Genomic DNA, 15963 nt, shown 5'->3' with positions numbered 1-15963 from the left:
CTGACCTTATATTTTGTATTGAAGCATCTAATGAGCACACTGATCCTCACCGTATCATTGATCCATATAGATATCTATTGTATAAATTTGGAGGAAGGGAGGGTATGCTATGTCTCTTTAGAACTGCTATTTACAAGGCTCTTGTGGCTTTTTTCACCAGTGTCCAACTTTCTGTGACAAATAGTTTTGTGTGGGCAGTGCCGGAGTAAAGTTCCTAAAAATTGATCTGCCAGTTATTAGAGGTAAGAAAATACTTGGGTGTTTCTTTTTTGTTTTTTTACAGTTGCATAAGACCAGTTCCACACGTCCATTTTTTTTTTTTTTTTTGCAAACAAGAATAAACAGACTTGTTTTGATCCCGTTTTCATCTGTTTTGGCCCGTACATCAGATTTGACATTCAGTATCATCAGTTTTGTCAGATGAAAAAAAAAAAAAAATATCTATACATTAAAAAACTGACAGCAAGCCGATGAGGAATGACTGGCAGCTGTGTGGTTTTTTTTTTTTTTTTATGAACCTACTGACTGATCCACAAGCCATAAACCCTCTATGAGTTCAAAATAACTGAAAACGACCTACAAGATACTGCCCAGATGATACCAGGTGCCATAGCGATTGCAAGAGATTTTTCTCAAAGTGGAGCCAACAGATATGGAGAGGAAGACGGTACGATCCATCATCTCTTCAGGTCTTGTGGGTGGTTGTCTGACTTCTGGTCTGGTATTATAGGACTGATCTGGAGAGATGGTGACCAGGTTTTTATAGGTAGACGTGGCCACATTTGTTGCATCACTGTGGGATTCTAATCCCAAAATACAAACGGTCCTTACTGAGGTATTAGGCCACCAGAACATGCATACTTAAGTTATGGAAACCGCAAGTCCTCCCATGGTAGAAACATGGGTCAGTAAGGGCAATGATTCTATAAAAAAAAAAATACATAAATTCTCTAAAATTTGGCACGACTGGCTGAAATTTCTGCAACCTCTGGATGATATAAACTTGAAAGTGCTGTCTCCTAGACTCCCTTTTTCTTCTCTTTTCATATTTTTTTTTCTTATGTTTTTTTATTGTTCTTATTTATGGTACCTTTTCACTTTAGAATCGGAAGTTTTGTTTGTTTTTTTTACAATGTTTCTTATTTCTTAAGATATATATATATATATATATATATATATATATATATATATATATATATATATGTTATGTTAGATTACCGAAATTAATATCAAATTGAAGTGGTTTCGATTCTGCAGTATAAAAAAAACACCACACGTGTAGAGTAAGAATTGTTTAAAAAAATAGTTTCAATAGTTTATTACCAATTAACAAAATGCAAAGTGGACGAACAAAAGAGGAATCTAAAACACATCAATATAGAGCAGGTGACCGCCCTTTTCCTTAAAAACAGCATCCGTTCTTCAAGGTATTCTCACACGGAGTTTATGGAGATTGTTCCAAACATCATGAAGGAATAACCACACATCTTTTGTGGTTAAAATATTAACATTTCTATAATTTGAAAGCGTTCTTATTTTGCAGCAATTTTTCAATATCTGCATAAAACTTTTTCACAATACTGTATACATTTACACATTTAACATAAAACTAGATTTAAACAATAGGTCATTTTCTAATGACACGTTCCGCTTTGAGGAAAATGGATCATAAAATGCTCTTTTAACTACTATACAGTGATATATGTGCTGGCATTGAAGTAATGTTGCTGCAATACATGGTAATTATTGTGAGCTGGGATCTCAGCATTTACATAATTATGCGGAGTTAAACTCCTCTGGTGCACTGGGAAGCCGGGTCCTCCTCATAATGAACTCTCCATTATTTTTATTTTAAAGTATTGGTTGTCAGTTAACCCCTTTGTTAGGTGCTGCACAGGGACTGGAGGGTGAATTTTGACAGCCAATTCATCACTGGTCATTTAAAGACCTTGTGGAGCCAGTAGTTCTAAGAAAATGTTTGCAATAATAGTCACAATGTAGGTATACATGCACACGGTGCGTAACTGAACAGAAAAAAAAAATGTGCCCAAACTGCTGCAAAAGCTGCACAAATTATTAGAGTTCTTAATCACAGATTTTATCCAAAGCATTACAAAGAGTGAAATACTCAATAAAAATCATTAGCCCAACAGAACATTCACAAATGGCAAATTTACTGCAGATTTTGTTGCAGAAGGTTCTGCCATGGTCCCATTCATCTGAAACATTGTTCCGGTAAATGGAACTGAATTTCCACTGCAGATTTAAAATATTCACCGCAGGTCAATTTCCACATAGATTTTTTCTTTTTTACTAAATATGTGAATGAGCTTGATTGAAAGCTTATAAAAAGTTTTCTGCATATTATAATGCCTGGATAATCCACAATGTAACCACCCTTATTCAAGGAAAAATACAGAAGAGGTTGTGGCATCTGCTGTTCTATGAGTTGGTCTAAAAATAAGGGTACGGTCACACAGCGTTCAGCCACATATGACCGAAAGGTACACTCACCTGCAGGAGGGAATAAGTGTACTTGTTTGCCGATAACACCTTTGACAGCGTAAACCTGTTCACTCATTCGTCGCCAAGCTTTCATAGTTTTAAGGCTGAAAGAAGACAAGTCCATCAAGATCAGTCCAAATGCCATTATATTGATCTAGAGTAAGGCAAAATCAGGCAGATGCCAATTGCCACATTAGCAAACCCGACTTCACATCTGGAAATCAGACTAGTTCCCTGGATCAACGTCCCATCACAGAGTCTAGAACCCATAACTTTTAACATTCTATTTTTCCAAGAAAGTCATCTAGATCCTCCTTGAACTTGTTTAGTGAACCGGCCATTACGTGCTGTGGCAGAGAGCTAAAGATTGCCATGTGTGATGAGGATTATACCTGCTTTCCTCTATATGTAAAGGATGCCTCCTCGTCAACTTTGCAGGTCTTATTGTAAAAAGATCATTAGAAATGGTCTATTGATATTTTTGTACATTGGTAAAAAATAAAGACTTAGGGGGTAATCCTATTACAAACATATCCCCTAAAAATCCTTTGTTGCTCTTCTCTGCACCCGCTCTAGTACAGCCATGTCCTTCTTACACACTGGAATCCAAAATTGTAGATTATTCTAAGAGTAGCCACACTGGTGCTTGCAGATAGGCAAAACTATGTTCTTGTCATGAACATGCCTCTTTTAATGCATCCCTTTATTTAAATTTGCCTTGATGGCAACGGCTTGGCTCTGGTCGCTAAATTTGAGTTTGGTGTATTGGTGGGCAACAAAGTCTTTTTCAGTGTGCTTTACCCATCGTGTTAATTTTTAGTACATAACAGTACATTTTGTTTCCTCTGCCCAAGTACATAACCTTACATTTTATGCTAAACTTTAATTGCCATTTCTTGGCCCAAACGTCCATCTTCCATAAATTCCCCTCCTTTGTGTTGATCACGTTGCAGAGCTTAAAATCATCTGCAAACATTTAAATTTCACTTAGTACGTCCTCTACAAGGTCATTAATATATTAAGAAATGGACCCAATACTAACCCTGTGGTACCCCACTATTAACCCCTTTCCAACGTCAGGCGTAATAGTATGCCGTCGGACGCCCTCCCTTTGATGCGGGCTCCGGCGGTGAGCCCACATCTTTCCCAGGACATGTCAGCTATTTTGAACAGCTGACATGTGTCTGGAATAGCCACGGGTGGAATTGCGATCCACACACGGCTATCAAACGTTGACAGCGGCATTTAACTCACGCTTCCAGCCATCGGGTCAGGAATCCGCTCACCGTTGACCCCGTCACGTGATCGTGGATCACCTGTTCGTAGGAATGACAACCAGAGGTCTCCTGGAGACCTCTATGGTTGTCACTGCCCACTGGCTGTGAGAACCACCGGGTGATCGGCGCTCATAGCAAGCATTTCTATTACATAGAGGCGAACTGATCATCGCCTCTATGTAGCTGAGCTGATTGAGTTGTAGTAGCTTATCTCCCATGGAGACTATTGAAGCAAGCCAAAAGTTTAACAAAAAAAATGTTTTTAAAAATATAAAAAAAATATAAAAGTTCAAATCACTCCCTTTTCGTCCCATTCAAAAAAAAAAAATGTACACATATTTGGTATAGCTGCATTCAGAATCACTCGATCCATAAATAAAAAAAAAAAAAGGATTAACTAAATGGCATAGCGAAAAAATAGTCAAAACCCAGAATTGCGTTTTTTTGGTCGCCGCGACATTACATTAAAATGCAATAACGGTCGATCAAAAGATCATATCTGCACCAAAATGGTATCATTAAAAACGTCAGCTCGGCACGCAAAAACTATGCCCTCACCCAACCAGAGATCATGAAGAATGGAGACGCTAAGGGTATCGGAAAATGGTGCAATTTTTTGTTTTTATTTAACAAAGTTTGGATTTTTTTTCCCACCACTTAGATAAAACAGACATGTTTGGTGTCTATGAACTCGTAATGACCTGAAGAATCATAATGGCAGGTCAGTTTTAGCATTTAGTGAACCTAGTAAAAAAAAAAAAAAAAATCCAAAACAAAAAAGTATGGGATTGCATTTTTTTTCCCGTTTTCTGTTACATGTCATGGTAAAGCGAATGGCGTCACTCAAAATTATAACTTGTCCAGCAAAAAACAAGCTCTCACACGACCATACTGACAGAAAAATAAAAAAAGTTAGGGCTCTGGGACGAAGGAGCGAAAAACAAAAATGCAAAATCGTAAATACCTCCCGGGGGTTAAGTTTTGAGTATTTTACTTGGTTTTACGCTCTAAGTTTTTAACGACTCTTCAATAGAGATGAGCGACTTTGCCTTTTTTAGGGTCGAGTCGGGTTTCATGAAACCCGACTTTCTCAAAAGTCGAGTCGAACGAAAAAGGCCGATTATCTTGAAAAGTCGGAGGTCCGACTGAAACACGAAACCCAATGCAAGTATCTCTCTCTCCCCGGACGCTGCACATGTCATCTCGTTGCCCACAGTGTACGTCCTTGCTCATTGGCTGAAAAAAAGTCACGTGCAAGCATTCTTGGAAATCCGACTTTGGCACTCGTTTTGACGACCGCATGGCCGACTTCACGCTGTGGTCGGGTTTTGGTCGGCTAAACCCGACTTTGGCATAAGTTGGCGACTTATGAATCTGGCTGACCTGTTTCGCTCAACTCTACTCTTCACTACCCTCTTACTTTAGTTCTATAAACCTTTAAGTCATTTATTATAGCTCTATTAAAGGGAATCTGTCACCTACCCTTTGGCGGGCGATGAAAACGAGGTCAGTCCGGTCCGATGGGTGGTGTTCCCGATGTGTGCCGCCTCCCCATCATTGCCCGCCGTCCGCAGGTTATTGCTGAATTGGAGTAGGTGTACGCAAAATACTTCCGGGGCTTAGTTAACCGGCGCATGCGCAGTCCAGCTTTGCCCCCAGTTGGGCAAAGCATACTGCGCGTGAGCTATGAATGCATAGCGCACGCGCAAAAAACGGCATACACCTACTCCAATTCAGCAATAACCTGCGGACGGCGGGCAAGGATGGGGAGGCGGCACACATCGGGAACACCGCCCATCGGACCGACCTCGTTTTCATCACCCGCCAAAGGGTAGGTGACAGATTCCCTTTAAGGCATAGTGGTTCTTTTCCTTTTTCTAACATGATTATTAGCGTGGCTTTCCACCACATCTACCATGGGACTATACCATTAGGACACTTGCCTATCCAAGTAAAAGGGGACTCTCATAAAAACATTTTCCACCCATCCACTGATCATTGGGAATCCAGCTGCTGGCATCTCTACCGATCTGTAGAACGTAGGCTCTATGGTTAACGAAGAGGTAATGACCATTATAGATGTGGACAAAGATGGTCACAAATACAGTGGGTACGGAAAGTATTCACACCCCTTTACATTTTTAACTGTTTCATTGCAGCCATTTGGTAAATTCAAAAAAGTTCATTTTTTTTCTCATTCATGTACTCTGCACCTCATCTTGACTGAAAAAAGGTAGAAATTTTTGCAAATCTCTCTATATAAATCGGAATGTGTGTGTATCACCAACCAATCACGAAGCAGCAGAGTGGGACACCAACCAATCACAAAGCAGCAGAGAGGGATGCGGTTGGAGAGCAGGGCTGAGGACGGATACAGCAGGACAGTGCATGGAGAGCGGGGCTGTAAGGAAGACAGTCTTCAGGACAGGGGCCGAATTGTGCCGGCACCCTCCCAGCCCTGTCCCGGCTCAGTCGGCGCTCCCCGTCGCCAACTGCACTATCCCCTCTCCCCTGCAGCTTCCCGGCCTGAATTTAGTCCCTGGCTTCTACTGCGGCCTACTACAGTGCTAGGCCAGGGAGAGAGCGGGAGAACAGGGCTGTGGACAAAGAGACTGGGGCTGTGGAGGGACACCGGGACATGGATGTAGAGCGCGGCTGCGGAGGGATAGAACAGGACGGCGGGTGGTGTGCGGGGATGTTAAGGAAGACAGCGGGACCCACAGTTAGGTACTATGCCCGGGCAACGCTGGGCTCTTCAGCTAGTTTATTAATAAAGAAAAACTGAAATGTCACATGGTCATAAGTATTCAGACCCTTTTCTCAGTATTGAGTAAAAGCACCCTTGGAGCTAGTACAGCCATGAGTCTTCTTTGAAATGATGCAACAAGTTTTTCACACCTGGATTTTATGGATCCTCTGCCATTTTTCCTTGCAGATCCTCTCCGGTTACATCAGGTTGGAGGGTGAACGTTGGTGGACGGCCATTTTCAGGGAGCTCTCCAGAGATGCTCAATTGGGTTTCTTTAACTCTCTCACCAAGTCTCTTCTCCCACGATTGCTCAGTTTGGCTGGACGGCCAGGTCTAGGAAGACGTCTGGTGGTCCCAAACTTCTTCCATTTAAGGATTATGGAGGCCACTGTGCTCTTAGGAACCTTGAGTACTGCAGAAATTCTTTTAGAACCTTGGCCAGATCTGTGCCTTGCCACAATTCTGTCTCTGAGCTCCTTGACCAGTTCCTTTGACCTCATGATTCTCATTTGGTCTGACATGCACTGTGAGGTCTTATATAGACAGGTGTGCGCCTTTACAAATCAAGTCCTATCAGTTTAATTAAACACAGCTGGACTCCAATGAAGTAGAACCATCTCAAGGAGGATCACAAAGAAATGGACAGCATGTGACTTAAATATGAGTGTCTGAGCAAAGGGTCTGAATACTTGTGGCCATTTGATATTTCAGTTTTTCTTTTTAAATAAATTTGCAAAAATGTCTACATTTATTTTTTTTTCAGTCAAGATGATGGGGTGCAGAGTGTACATTAATAAGAAAAAAAATGAACTTTTTTGAATTTACCAAACGGCTGCAATGAAACAAGAGTGAAAAATTTCAAGGGGTCTGAATACTTTCCGTACCCACTGTACAAACTACTGCTACATTAACAAGAGAGGTCCCCATTCTTCTGGTTGGAGGGGGTCTCAGAAGTCAAACCCCCAGTGATCATACATTCATAAACTATGAACTTATGAAAAATATTGCAATGAATCACAACTCTCAGGAGATTATTGCATACATTATTTGGGTCAATGTTTGTGCCCAGTAAGCGTTATAGCTTCCCCTAGTAGTGGATGCAGACAGCAAAAAATGGTAAAATCTGACTTTATATCTATGCAGCGGATCTAAAGCTCAGTATCAAAATAAATGTTCTCTGAATAATGTAAAGATATTGTATAAAGATAATCATAGCAATTGGGACCTATTAAAAGGAACTTGTCACCATGAAAATAAAGTGCAGACATGTTATGAAGGGGAAGCTGATCAGATTGATATATAGTTTTGTGAGAAAATATTCAATATAACCTGTGTTTTAATGATTTAAACCTCTGCTCTTTCTAGGATTTTTGGTGCAGTCCTCTTTTTTTTGACAGTCCTCTCCAATCACTGATCGGACCGCCCACTGGACCGAAAGTCCCAGAAAGAGAAATTTAAATGAATGAAACACAGATTATACTGGATCTTTTCTAATAAAACTATATAGCAATCTGCTCAGCTCCTCCTGCTCTATAACATGATGAAGGCAGAATAAACTGCATTTTCATAGCGAAAGGTTCTCTTTAAGAACACGTAAAACCGCTTCATCACTTGATGTTTTTTATCCACCCCCTTACTAATTTTCTATGAGAACCCATCAAGCTAGATTTAAGGAATTTCACTATTAAGGTATATCATATTTTTCACTTTGCTCAGTCTACACTGTGGAAGGGCATCTTCTAATTAAAAAAAAAAACCATCTAGCAAACCATCACATTTAGGCTTTTTCCATCTCAAGAAAAAAGATATGGACTGTAAAAACCCAGACTTGATGATGCTCGGTGATATCACTGATCTGTGTCCTAATTAATATAACAGAATATAATAGTAATAAATTGCCAACGCTAACCTTGACTCCTACGCCATTTATATAAAAAAAAAAAACAACAATACAAAACAAGATGATAAATAAAAAGGCAGGCTGTAAAACCTTTACCCTCTCTTTCACCCCACCGATAAAACTGATAAAAATAAAGACAACGAGGCCGTTTTGGGTGAAAGCGTTAATTTTATGTCAAATTCTGTAGTGAACATACAATATGAAGATGCTAGCATTTCTGTACAAAAATGTATTATGGCTAATTCAGAATTGTAACCAGCTGAGTGCACAAGGTGCTGCAGTAGTGAAGGGGTTAAAGAGTAGAATCCCATCATTTCGGAAAAAAACTCCAACGGGCCTCATAGAAGAAAGAGTGGAGCAAGGATGATCGTCTTGAGACGGCGGTTTCTATAGCCTGATATGAGTGAGGAGGCATAGATTCCAGTTTTATTTGCCGTCCGAAAAAAAAAAACCCATAAAAAAAATAAGCGGATTAAATATTTATTGTAACAAAAATGCAATCTCAAAAAAAAAACCCTTCCATGACACAAAGAGGAGATTTCTTAAAGCTTGATGGTGTTAATGCGGTATTGTTCCCAGGAGACGGGCTCGTAGGAGGCAGGGAGAACAGCTGTTTCTGCGCACACTTCCAAGCATCAGACCTCGTCTCTGGATGGGGATGCTTTCTGCACAGAGCAGCTGCCACCCTCCGACAAGGAAAATGAGGAGCAGCCGCTTTGTGCATCCGATCTGCAGATTGTTTCGAGAGCCTAGATCACCAAGTAGGTAGTACAGAAGGTGGCCGATCTGCCGGCAAGGGTACTGTACAGGGAGGGGACGCGCGCTCACTTTCTTCTCAAAATAGCCAACCTATTTACTTCCACCTGTCTATCAATTTCCTTTTATTCGCGGAATTTCTCCTTCAGTTTGGAAAAAAGAGAAGTAGAATAAGAGCGTTGTGGTCGTCGACTCCGCAGCCATAAAAACAGCGCCACCGTAGGAGAAATCGGGAAATGACGCAGGTGTAAAAAACAGCAGTATCGGGTGATTATTAATATACTTGCGTACATTATTTAGTGGCTGTTAGTCTTATTAAGGAAGCGCGGGTCTTTTTAGAATGACTGCAGCTGATGCAGAACCTCTTATTCGCCGACTATGTGAACTCGGGGGGGGAAAAAAAAAAAAATTGGCCTAGTGCAGCAAAACATATTCAGATAAATCAATGTCTTGCTTGACTAGCTTAAGAAATTGCCATTTGCTCTAAACGGCGGCATGCTATGCATTTCTGGCTAGCTGAGACAAAGTGAATTTTCAAGCCCTGACAACTGAGGGCACGTTAATGTAACATATGTCTGGAGGGTCAAGAGCAGTCGGGGAAAAGTGCAGCTGTCTACCCCCCCTATCCCCTCCCTTAGTACAGATTGTGCCAAGTCCAATTCTTAGCGAGATTCTTCCAATAAAAGGACATTTGATCAACACGCGGAATGTGCAATTCTCGGTGGCATTTCTTCATTCGGGTTTCCGCCTCCTTAGACCGCGCTAGTTCACCGGGGGGATCTCTGTACGGTATTAAAACATTTGGACGCAAAAGACAGAATTACAGATAGAGCTTTCTTTATAAAAGGTTTCGATTTCCAAAGATATTGTTGGGGTCGACGAAATTCTTCACAGATTGGAGCATTCCTATTCCGACATGTGAAATGCTCTCCTTCAGCCACTGCTTTCGTAACTTGCCGACTAGAAGACAGGAATGGAAAAAAGGGGGGAGAAGAGAGAGAAGGGGAAAAAAAAGGGGGGGGAAAAATTAAATAAATAAAAATAAATGCTTTGGTATACATTCATGATACAAGAAGCCAATCAATCTTATGACCATGAATGAATAAACACAGGGTGATAAATGCTTTTATTCAGAAATGAGAAATGTTTTCCTTTATTTGATTTATTGAGCCCACCAGACTATCAAGCTCATTAAGTTCGGTGTATTCCCGAAGGACGGCTGCATTCAGCGTCGCCTGCTTTCTCGGCAAACTGCAAAATGTAGATGAGGCTTAGGCGGGGATTACGGGTTGCTTAGAAAATAATGAAATGGTAACCACGTTTTCCAAAGAACTAAAATCTTAATCTAATGATCTGTTTAAAAAAAAAAAAAATTGAAACAAAACATAGAAGTCAAATCACCGTCTTAAAGTAAACTCTCCAGTGTATTCAATGAGAATTTAGAAGGGCAAACAGCACTTAACACGTTACAAGGTACAAATTACGTCTGAGGCTCTGAATGGTGGAGACATAAAACCTTCATGACCAAAAAACCCCCACAATCAATAAAAACTAAAATTTAGACAGATGAAGTTGTAAATTATTAAAAGTGAAGACAGAAATAATGAAAAATGTGAACAAAGCATAGAAGGGGAGTTGCATTAGTTAAGAGTACCCGTCGTCAGGATTTTGCCTCCTAATCAGAGAGCAGCATGATGTAGTGGCAGAGACCCCGATTCCAGCAATGTATAACTTACCTGACTGCTGTAGTTTTTTTTTATAAATCACTTAGGCTAGTTTCACACTAGCGCTTTTGAGCGCAGCGACGGCCTGCGCACGGCCGCCGCTAAGCCCCGCCCCCTGCCGCTCCTCCGTCGGTAGCTCTGCCTACCGGCGCATGACGCTGCATGCGTCCTGCGTCCCCTATCTATCACTGGGGGCGCAGGCCGTGCGCAGTATGCGTTTGGCGGCGCATGCGCCTTTTTGACGGTGCGCCGAGCGCAACCAAACTGCAGCAGGTTGGCGCAGGTCGGCGCACCGTCAAAAGGACGCATGCGCCGCCAAACGCATACTGCGCACGGCCTGCGCCCCCAGTGATAAAGATAGGGGACGCAGGACGCATGCAGCGTCATGCGCCGGTAGGCAGAGCTACCGGCGGAGGCGCGGCAGGGGGCGGGGCTTAGCGGCGGCCGTGCGCAGGCCGTCGCTGCGCTCAAAAGCGCTAGTGTGAAACTAGCCTTACCTGCAGGAGGCTATCACCATCACTGTTCTCCAGAGTCATGAGCTCTCTATAACCACGTCCCCATCATTGATTGGCAGCTTTTCTGCGTGCATAGGCAGAAAGCTGTCAATCAAAGTGTGGGTGGGGTTACACAGAGCTCAGCTATCAGAGAACGGCTAGATCTGCTGCAGAGAAAATAGTTTTTTGATCAAAACTGCAGAACCCACGAAAGTAATTGATACATTGCTGGGATCAGGGTCTTTGCTCCTACATCTTGCTGCTCTCAGAGTAGCAAAAAAAAAAATGTGATTGGATTCCCTTTAACACCTTGAGAAAGTCTGGATGGATGAAAGGCCTTGGTGTGGCACCATTATGCTGCGGTTTACACATGTCAACTTCTGCTAACTAGATGCACCAACCACCATTGTCAGAAGACTTGTGAACAGGGTTTACCTTTCCTTCATGTCCCCTCTCTGGAAAAGTAAACACTAGCCTGATTCCAAGAATATGTCACTTACTAGGCTGAGTGCTGAAGTTGCAACACAATCAGTGTTTTACCAACAGGAGATTATCACTGCAGAACTAGGTCTAATGTGCAGGTCAGTCAGGTTAATCTGTGAAACCCCCGACCCCACCAATGATTACAGTGTACACAGGAAGCTGAAAATCGGGTGTGTGGGCAGGATTATACACAGCTCAACATTCTGAGCACTGCTACATCAACAGATAAAACAGGGAATCTATCAGAACTGCACCAAGCAGACCAGTAAGTGACATTACAGGAATCAGGCTCTCTTGCCGTAAGTATTGCTGCTCTCAGATTTCACGGCAAACACCTGCTGACAGATTCCCTTTAAGTGAATTTGTAAATATAAGAAATTCTACTGCTTTTATTGATGTAATGTGCTCAATGCAGCATACAAGCAGTCGAAGCCAGGAAAGTCAGATCGGTAAAGCACATAACTGCCACCATCTTGACTGCTATAGATGCCACAGCTACGACCATCCAGAGCTAACATCTGATTGATGGGCAACACGAGGGTAAAAAAATGGACTACATATGTCAGTCCACAAGCGTTTATAGCTAGAAAGCCTAGAAAGGATAGAAAGTGGTTATCCCCTTTCATTTTATTAAACTCTTTGAAAATACTTGGCAACTATTTGGAAACTTTCTTTTTCACTGCAGGTAAAGATGAATCTTCTTCAATAAAATGTTAATTTTTTTCAAATTAATGGAGTTTTAATGACAACCCCCCCCCACACACACACACACATCATTACTGGTAGCGCTATGTTAGGCCTATATGTTTGGAGAAAAGAAAGTAGCATGAGCCAAGACGCGATAATCGGTAAAGGAACCCAACTAAAGATACAATGCCAAGTTCTAGCCATTCTTTAACCGTTACTCAATGATCTACACTTGTCTCCTGAAATCCTGTTCATAGTGCGTTTATGCAGTGCGTTCCATCTGAACCCCCAAAAACAGCATTCACATGGAACCGCCGACAATCAGACTGCAATGACACCAACGTAGGTCAAATTGATATTTTTTGTGGGTTATTTTTCCCAGCTGCATCCATCTTTTCAGAAGGGCAAAAGGAGGCAGTTTGCTCAATTTTTGTGCTGGTCTGAAACGATGGGCGCTGAGAAAACTCCTTTTAAACGTCTTTTGTGTTTTTGCGGTCTATGGCTTTATCTGAATCCCCAAAATTCTGCAGTGCAAAAACACAGTGTGAACAGGGAGTGTGCATATCACATACTTAGACATTTATGGGATGTCCATGGGATATGCCATAAAAGTCTGATCGGTGTGGTTCAGACTTTTGGCACACTTGCTCAGCTAGTTTTGGAACTCCCAAGTAAGTGAATTAAGAGAAGTGCAAATGCAAAGACTCCTCTCCTTTCACAAAAGTTGCAAGATGTGGGATAGGGGACCCCTTGTTCTTGAAATAGGTGTGGATCCTAATGACACTAAGGCACAACCTTAAGGGGCGCACTACAGTTTCCAACAGACATTTCCTGGAATACTTTTTCCAAGTTGTTTTGCAGTTTTAAAAGAATTTATGTTAAACCTTTCCTGCAATGGGACGTGAATTATCATCCTGGGGGGCTCAGGAGCTGAAGTGCTTAAAAAAAAAAATGAGAATAAAGTTTTCCTAAATATATATATATAAAAAGGAAATGGTTCTGAAGCATACAAAAAAGTCCAATCAAAATATAAAACTAAATTGTATGAGAATCATAAAAAAAACCCAAAAAACAAAGTAATAAAAAGCAATCAAGTCAAATCAGGTAAAAGCCGAAATCTCGATCTGCGCATACACCGGCGCCATTTTATTGCAGTCCTGCACACGGGACGCCAACTCCCACTGTGCATACAATGATGGTGGTGTGGAACATTAAAAAGGAGGCAGGTCACTGAATAATTAGGGACCTGCACAAGAAGTAGAGGAGGCTGGTGGGCGGCAGAGAACTAGAACAAGACCCTGCCCCTCACGTCCCGTCCTGAAACACACAAAAGACATCATTTTATGAAAACGTCATAAAAGTGAGTATTAAACAACCACCGAGCGGATCCCTTTACATAAGGTATCATATTAATCAGCATCACAGCGCCATTATGACTATGCCTTTAGTTTATAGGGCTCAATCCCGCTGACAGCTTCACTTTAAATAAAGCAAGCAAAAAAAAAAAAAACACGACCATGAAAGTTTGGCATTGCCACAATTGCACTGAACTGGACAATCTTTATTTCAGGACCCTTATACCACACAATGAACACTGTGAAACCAAAAACAACAAAGGCAGAATTCTGATTATTTACTTTCACCATTTAATCCCTCTTAAAATGTTTCCCCCACTTTTCAGTAAACTATATGACAAAATAAATGGTATCATTCAAAACTACAGCTTGAACTTAAAAGAACATAAAAAACAACAACAAAAAAAAAAAACAAGTCCCCATAGGCTGTGTGTCGACAAAAAAAAATACAAAAGTCAAGGCTCTCGGGGGGGGGGGAAAGAGGAAAAATCTAAAAGCGTGAAAAATTCCATGGTTATTAAAAAAGGTAATTTCTGATCAAAGGGCTGCAATCTCAGAAGGGACATAGAAGACATTTTAACCCACGCCCTAGTGCAGGGATCCCCAACCAGTAGCTCGGGAGCCACATGTGGCTCGCGGTCCCATGAATTGTGGCTTGCGGCTGTCTGCCAGCTTGGTGCATTAGCTCCAGGTCTAGCAAGCAGGAATGAAGAGCACATCTCAAAATGGTGAATTTTGTGAGCAGCCCTGCACAGAAGAGCAGATCTGGATGCACATATACTGGTCTTAGGGGTTTAGAGATGTTTTAGGTATGGTACGCTGGAGGATGAGACTACCTGTTAGAGGAGGTGCTCAAAGCTGGATGTGACAGTGTGTTGGGAGTCCTTGATGGGAGAATACTGAGTGGGGGTATTGTGGGAACAACCCCTGGATCTCAGTGTACTGCTTTGGAGTGATTTCTGTGGAAAAGCTTGGGTTATTATTATACCTGTAATGGGGGCCTTGATTGACACTACTTTGAAGGAGATGGGAGCTGGATGTGGCTCGCACCCCTCTCAGTGCTGAATGTGGCTCACGACCCTGTCTAAGCTGAATGTGGCTCTCAAGGTCAGAAAGGTTGGAGACCACTGCCCTAGTGCGTGAACATCTCAAAAGTCCCTGTGCCACGTAAGACGACGCCACTATTATAAATCACGTAATAGGTTGGTGGCATTTTACAGATTTTGTCAAAACAAATCGGATATGTGACAAAGTTGTATACAAAGCTATGAAGAGGAAGGAATATTGTAACTAATCTTTATCTATTTAGTGTCTATTAAATACCGAACTAATATATATAAATGGGTTTTCCACTTTATACATGATCTAAAACAATACTCCCTTTACTGAACTGCGCTTCTAGTGCTGCTAGGGTTTGCTGCTGCGCTTCCATGCTTCAACTTCCAGTTAGATGGCCTCATGACCGCTGCAATCAATCACTATCTGAAGTGGTGACCGAAGCATTCACTGGCTGCAGCAGTCACATGTCCATACAGTCATCACAGGACGTACACAGGGTAGCTGTGGCCCAGGACAGCAATTGAAGAGGAGGGTTTATTATTTTAAACAGTACATCATTTAATGGGGTAGTATTGTCAAATGGGTAAAATTGCAATGTGACTGTAAAAACAAGCAACTGTGCAATTTACCTCCTCTTAAGAATAGATTTTTAAATCTATAGTATATTGGTTGTTGTCAAGGTTACCAGCCACCACTAAAGTCTGTCAGAGATGGCCAGTGATCTAGAAAAGGAATGAACGCTTGCAAGCGGTACACTGAAGCTTGCTGGAAAGATGGAGTGCTTCAGTGCCCCTGCCCTTCTCCAAGCAGCAAAGCTTGCAGCATACTAGAGCATACAATTTACAACAGACATTACCATACTAAGCGGAGCATACTAGAGCATACAATTTACACCAGAGGCACCACCATACCAGGCGGAGCATACTAGAGCATACAATTTACACCAGAGGCACTACCATACCAGGTGGAGCATA

At 41.7% G+C, this 15963-nt stretch overlaps 1 protein-coding gene across 1 annotated transcript in view; it reads right to left on the bottom strand.

Moving 5' to 3' along the window:
- Window positions 1–8579: 8579 nt before the first annotated feature.
- AGPS (alkylglycerone phosphate synthase) overlaps window positions 8580–15963 on the bottom strand; it is a 214174-nt gene continuing 206790 nt past the window's right edge. The window contains exon 20 of the mRNA XM_073577433.1: window positions 8580–10147. Coding sequence (XP_073433534.1) covers window positions 10026–10147 — 122 coding nt within the window. The 3' untranslated portion in view covers window positions 8580–10025. The remainder of the gene's footprint in view (window positions 10148–15963) is intronic.

Source organism: Dendrobates tinctorius, unplaced genomic scaffold (genome assembly GCF_039654945.1).
Source record: "Dendrobates tinctorius isolate UK_male_01 unplaced genomic scaffold, ASM3965494v1 ptg000056l, whole genome shotgun sequence".
Taxonomy (NCBI): domain Eukaryota; kingdom Metazoa; phylum Chordata; class Amphibia; order Anura; family Dendrobatidae; genus Dendrobates; species Dendrobates tinctorius.
The sequence above is the reverse complement of the archived record's forward strand: the minus strand, read 5'-3'. Positions and strand labels throughout refer to the sequence as shown.